This window comes from Lathyrus oleraceus, chromosome 3 (assembly GCF_024323335.1).
Source record: "Lathyrus oleraceus cultivar Zhongwan6 chromosome 3, CAAS_Psat_ZW6_1.0, whole genome shotgun sequence".
NCBI lineage: Eukaryota > Viridiplantae > Streptophyta > Magnoliopsida > Fabales > Fabaceae > Lathyrus > Lathyrus oleraceus.
Window position 1 is genome coordinate 197842169 of NC_066581.1, and position 5842 is coordinate 197848010.

At 37.4% G+C, this 5842-nt stretch overlaps 1 protein-coding gene across 1 annotated transcript; it reads left to right on the forward strand.

Annotated features, from left to right (window-relative positions):
- The first annotated feature begins 277 nt into the window (after positions 1-277).
- Positions 278-1115, forward strand: LOC127130391 (uncharacterized). Its single transcript, XM_051059410.1, has 2 exons — positions 278-506; positions 979-1115. The coding sequence occupies exons 1-2, from the start codon at positions 278-280 to the stop codon at positions 1113-1115; spliced, it is 366 nt and encodes a 121-aa protein (XP_050915367.1).
- The last annotated feature ends 4727 nt before the right edge of the window (positions 1116-5842 follow it).

The window sequence follows — 5842 nt, forward strand, 5'->3', positions numbered from 1 at the left end:
CTCAAGTTTGAGAATGGGTTGAGACCATAGATCAAACAAGGTGTTGGATACCAACAAATTTGTAGGTATGCTAAGCTGGTGAATAAGAGCAGAATATACGACGAGGATAGCATGATCTTCTCACTATAAGAGTCTTAGTGAGAAGAAATGGAAGGGACAATTTCGAGGAAAAACTTATGTGACTCCTTCTAACAATGGAAAACAAAAGACTTCGGGTGAGAAGAAACCAAGTGAGGGAGGATCTCATACTTCATTTAGGTGTTTTAAGTGTGGTGTTATGGGACATCGTGATGTCGAGTGTCGGAGTTCCGAGGATAAATGTTTCAAGTGTGGGAAGTCGGGTCATAAGGTCGTTGACTGCAAGGGTAATATTGTAACTTGCTATAAATGTGGAGAGAAAGACTACATCAGTACTACTTGTCAGAAACCTAAGAAGGATCAGACTAGAGGAAATTTGTTTGCCTTGTCGGGAGCAGAGACTACCAGTGATGAAAGATTAATTCGAGGTACGTGTTTTATCAATGATATTCCTTTGATAGATATTATTGATACGGGTGAAACATATTCCTTTATCTCCTTGGGTTGTGCTAAAAGGTTAAACCTCAGATTGTTATCTATGAGTGGGAGCATGGTTATTGATACCACGATTATGGGTTCAGTGACTACGACTCTTGTTTGTTTGAAGTGTCTGATGAGTATTTTTGGTAGAGACTTTAGAATGGATTTGGTTTGTCTTCCATTAGTGAAAATTGAGGTTATTATGGGATGAACTGGTTGGAGTTCAACCATGTATGAACTGTTACGCCAAGACAGTGAGGTTCTTAGAGTTTGTTGAAGATGGTGATATGTTTGTATCAGCTAAGCAAGTAAGAGAATCCGTAAGGGATGGTGTGCAAGTGTTGGTGATGTTAGCCTCGTTAGAATCCAAATACAAAGGAGTAGTTTATGATATGCCAACTGTTTTTTATTTCCCATAAGTGTTTCCTGAAGACATCAGTAATTTACCGCCAGAGCGTGAGGTTGAGTTTGCTATAGATTTGGTACCAGATATGATTCTAGTGTCAATGGCTCCTTATAGAATGTCAGCTTCAGAGTTGAGTGATATGAAGAAGTAATCAGAGTATTATCTTGAGAAGAAGTTTATTCATCTGAGTGTTTCACCGTGGGGTGCGCTAGTGTTGTAGTTAGGAAGAAAGATGGTAGTATGAGGTTGTGTGTTGACTACCAATAGTTGAACAAGTAACTGTTAAGAACAAGTATCCACTTTCGATGATTGATGATTTGATGGACCAATTAGTTGGTGTTTGTGTATTCAGAAAGATTGATTTGAGATACGGGTATCATCAGGTTCATGTAAAGCTTGAAGAGATTCCAAAGACTGCTTTTAGAATGAGATATGGTCATTACGAGTATTCAGTGATGTCGTTTGGTGTGTCTAATGCTCCTGGTGTGTTCATGGAGTATATGAACAAGACATTTCATCAGTATTTAGACAAGTTTGTAGTTGTGTTCATCGGTGACATCCTAATTTATTCAAAGATATGTGAAGAGCACGCAGATCATCTGAGGTTGGTATTGGAGATTTTGCAAGAGAAGTTATATGTTAAATTGTCTAAGTGCGAGTTTTGGTTGAAGGAAGTGAGTTTCCATGGTCATGTGATTTATAGCGGAGGGATTGTTGTTGATCTTTCAAAGGTTGATGTTGTGTTACAGTGGGAGACATCGAAGTCTATTACTGAGATTCAAAGTTTTCTTGGGTTGGCTAGTTATTATTGCAGGTTTATTGAGGGTTTTTTATAAGTTAGCTTTCTTGTTAACGCAACTAACGAGGAAAGGTCATACTTTTGTATGGGATGCTTTGTGCGAAGAAAGTTTCCAAGAGCTCAAGAAGAAGTTGACGTCGGATCATGTTCTGATCTTGCTGAGTACGACTGAGTCTTTTATTGTGTATTGTGATGCTTCTTTGATGGGACTTGGAGGCGTCTTGATGCAGAATCAACAAGTTATGGCTTACGCTTCTAGACAATTAAGAGTTCATGAGAGGAATTATCCTATGCATGATCTTGAGTTGGAAGCAGTGGTATTCGTGTTGAAGATTTAGAGGCATTATCTGTTTGGCTCCAAATTTGAGGTGTTTAGTGATCGCAAGAGTTTGAAATATTTATTTGATAAAAAAGAATTGAATATGAGGATGAGGAGATGGATTGAATTTCTAAAAGATTATGATTTTGGCTTGAGTTACCATCCGGGTAAGGCTAATGTTGTAGCTGACAAATTGAGCAATAATTCTTTGCATGTGTCAATGTTGATGGTTCGAAAGTTAGAGTTGATCAAGAAATTCAGAGACATGATTTTGGTATTTGAAGAGACTCCTAATAATGTGAAGTTGAGTTTGTTGAAACTGACGAGTGGTATTCTTGAAGAGATCAGAGAGGGTCAGAAGACCGATGTAATATTGGTTGACTGACTTGTGTTAGTCAATCAAGATAAGGGTGATGATTTCAGAATCGGCGAGAAAGGAGTGATAAGATTTGAGACCGTGTGTGTGTTCCGGATGTGTTAGAGCTTAAGTAGAGTATTCTTGATGAAGGTCAGAGAAGTGGCATGAATATTCATCTTGGTGCTACTAAGATGTATCAAGACCTAAAGAGGATCTTTTGGTGTCCAAGAATGAAGAAGGAGGTTGCTAGTTTTATGTATGCATGTTTGACTTGTCAAAAGCCAAAGGTGGAACATCAGAAGCCATTGGGTTTGATACATTCATTGTCTATTCAAGAATGGAAAGGGGACAACATTTCGATAGATTTTGTGTCTGGTTTGCCGATGACAGCTAAAGGTTGTGATACAATTTGGTTCATCGTCGATAGGTTGACTAAATCGGCTCATTTCATTCCGATGAAACTTAATTATCCATTGGAAAAACTAAAGGAGGTGTATATTGAGAGAATTTTCTATTTTCATGGTATTCCTTCCAATAGCATATCTGATAGAGATTCAAGGTTACTTCAAAGTTTTGTGATAGCTTATAGAGAGCGTTGGGTACGAAGTTACGATTGATTTCCGCTTATCACCCAAAGACGGATGGTCAGACGGAGATGACTATTCAATATTTATAAGACTTGTTAAGAGCTTGTGTGCTCAAGAATGGAGGTGTTTGGGATGGATTTTTACCGTTGATAGAGTTTACCTACAACAACAGTTTCCATTTGAGTATCGTAATGGCACCGTTTGAAGCGTTGTATGGTAGAAGGTGTAAGACACCTTTGTGTTGGTATGAATCGGGAGAGAGTATTATGATTGGGCCTGAGATTATCCAATATAAAATAGAGAAGATTAAATTTATTCAAGAGAAGATGAAAGCTTCGCAAAGTCGCCAGAAGAGTTACCATGATAAGAGGAGGAAAACACTTGAGTTCCAAGAGGCCGATCATGTATTCCTTAGAGTTACTCTGATAACTGGTGTTGGTCGAGCTTTGAAGTCTCGAAAGTTCACTTCACATTTCATTGGCCCATTCCAGATTTTGCAGAGGATAGGAGATCCGACCTATCAGATTTCCTTACGATCGTCGCTTGCTAATCTACATGATGTATTTCATGTGTCTTAGTTGAGAAGATACATTTCAGATTTGTCCCATGTGGTCTAAGTGGATGATGCACAAGTGAGAGATAACCTGACTGTTGAGGCATCACTCATGCGGATAGAGGACCGGAAAGTGAAGTAGTTGTGTGGTAAAGATATTATCTTGGTGAAGGCAGCTTGGGGAGGACCTGCTAGCGAAAAAATGACTTAGGAGTTATAAATCCAGATGAGGGAGTCGTATCCGACTCTGTTTGCTTAAGGTAGTTTTTCAGGGCAAAAATTATTTAAGTGGGGGAGAGTTGTAACACCAAAATTATTGATTTACCGAATTATTTGAATTATTCTCTTTTGTGTATTTATTTAATTGTGAGTGATTAATTAAATATGGGAATGTGGGTGTATACTCTTGAGTTAAGGGTATAGAGATAGTTGTAGGTGATGAGTAGAAGTGAGTCTGAATTACTAGAAATTATTTTAGTAATAATAATTTATTATATTTAATTAATTAAAAGGAAAGTAGAGTTTTGGGGGTGAAAGTGAGAATTGAGGAAAAATTAATGGGAGGAATGAGTAATTATTTAGTTAGTAGGGGAGAAAAATATAATTAAGAGTTATTGTACCCTAACTATATATTATAATGAGAGAAACCTAGGAATAACCTATTTTTGTCAGTACGTAGAAACCAGAGAAAAGAGAAAGAGAACAAAGGGCTAAGAAGAGAAAGAGAATTGGAGTGGAGAAGAAGAAGTTCTAGTGGAAATTAGAATTTTGCTGCTAGGAGTATCCGGTAAGGAGAAGAATAGCTTTCAATAGGGCTTATGCGTGAGGGGTAGGGTAGACGAGTCATTAACCTACAATAGGGTGTATGTTATGGATGAATTCTGATTTATGATGAAAATTGTTCGTAATAATTGATGAATTTGTGCACTATTGATGACTGATTTTTCTGTTTTGATACTTGATGTTTTTCCATCATTGTTACATTATCGAACGTTTTGTAAATCAATCATTTTCATGGAATAATTATGTTTATGTGTTAAATTTGGTTTTAATCATGGAATAATCGTAGTATGTCTAGTTCTGAGCGTCTGGCTTTTTACGGAATCGAAATCGAAGTTTCAGAGGTCCTACAATGGTGAAAATCGCATTCTGGTTTTTGCAGGTCTATACGCCGTGACTATCTATTAAAATGTTACAGGACATGTATGTTTTAAAAAGACAATATGTGACATCCTATTTGATTGTGTGGATACTTTGATTTTCATATATAGTTATGCGCGGGAGAAATAGGGTGTTATATGTGGTAGCCACCTCATCAGTAATATGGGCATCTGTCTCGACCACCTCATCAGAAATAGGGGCATCTGTCTCGGCCACCTCATCAGCAATAAGTATTGCATCTGTCTCGACCACTTTAGCTAGGTCAATAACAGTTTGACCCTACACCTCCTGAGCATGAACAACCTCAACATCATCTCTAGGTTGTTCGTCTAATCTCACCGTTCGACGTTGGGTGCTACAGGTTGCGCGGAACTACACCTGCTCAGCCAACCGTTTTCGGTGTGAACCGGTTGGAACTATTCGTCTAACCATTAGTTGGGAAGACTCGACCTCAGCAGCCCTAGCCCGGGCATCCTCTCTATTTTGTGACCATACCTGTAATGATGATGTCTTTTCCACTGGTCTTCACTGCAAAATGAAAAGCGCAAAAAATAATTGAACTATCGAAAATTTTGAAATTTCCTACATATCATTGGAAATTCTGAAATTTTCGATATGATTTTATAAATTTAACTACCAGAAATTTTAAAACTCCCGGTACAACTCCAATTTTTTGAACTATCGGAAATTCTATAATTCCTGGTAAACATGCATGTAAATATTGTTGGTGTAAGCCCTAGAGGCCAATACTTTTTGGTACTTGTATCGAATTAGTTATTAATAATAAAAGGCATTCTCTTTATTATGGTTGATTAATAAAGTCCTTGGAATAAATAGTCCGTTTAATGTATTAAGTGTGACTTAATCATGAGAACACATTAAACATAAGGACACTATTCCTAAAGTATCCATAGTCGAGCTTTAGTGTGAGGTGGGATAACATTAAAGCATTAAGACTATTATGTTTGTAGACTGATGATCACATCTCATGGATCATGGATAAAGAGTTATCAAGTCTTAAACATAGGTATGAATATTAGGAGTAATATTTATACCGGATTGACCCGCTATGAGAATACTATATAGAAAGTTATGCAAAGT

What these genes read in the sequence shown, in the direction of transcription:
- LOC127130391 (XM_051059410.1), top strand. Translation starts at nt 278, where the DNA reads ATGGGACATCGTGATGTCGAGTGTCGGAGTTCCGAGGATAAATGTTTC. An exon ending in TGATGAAAGATTAATTCGAG is followed by an intron (nt 507 to 978) that starts GTACGTGTTTTA and finishes ATTTCCCATAAG; the next exon opens with TGTTTCCTGAAGACATCAGT.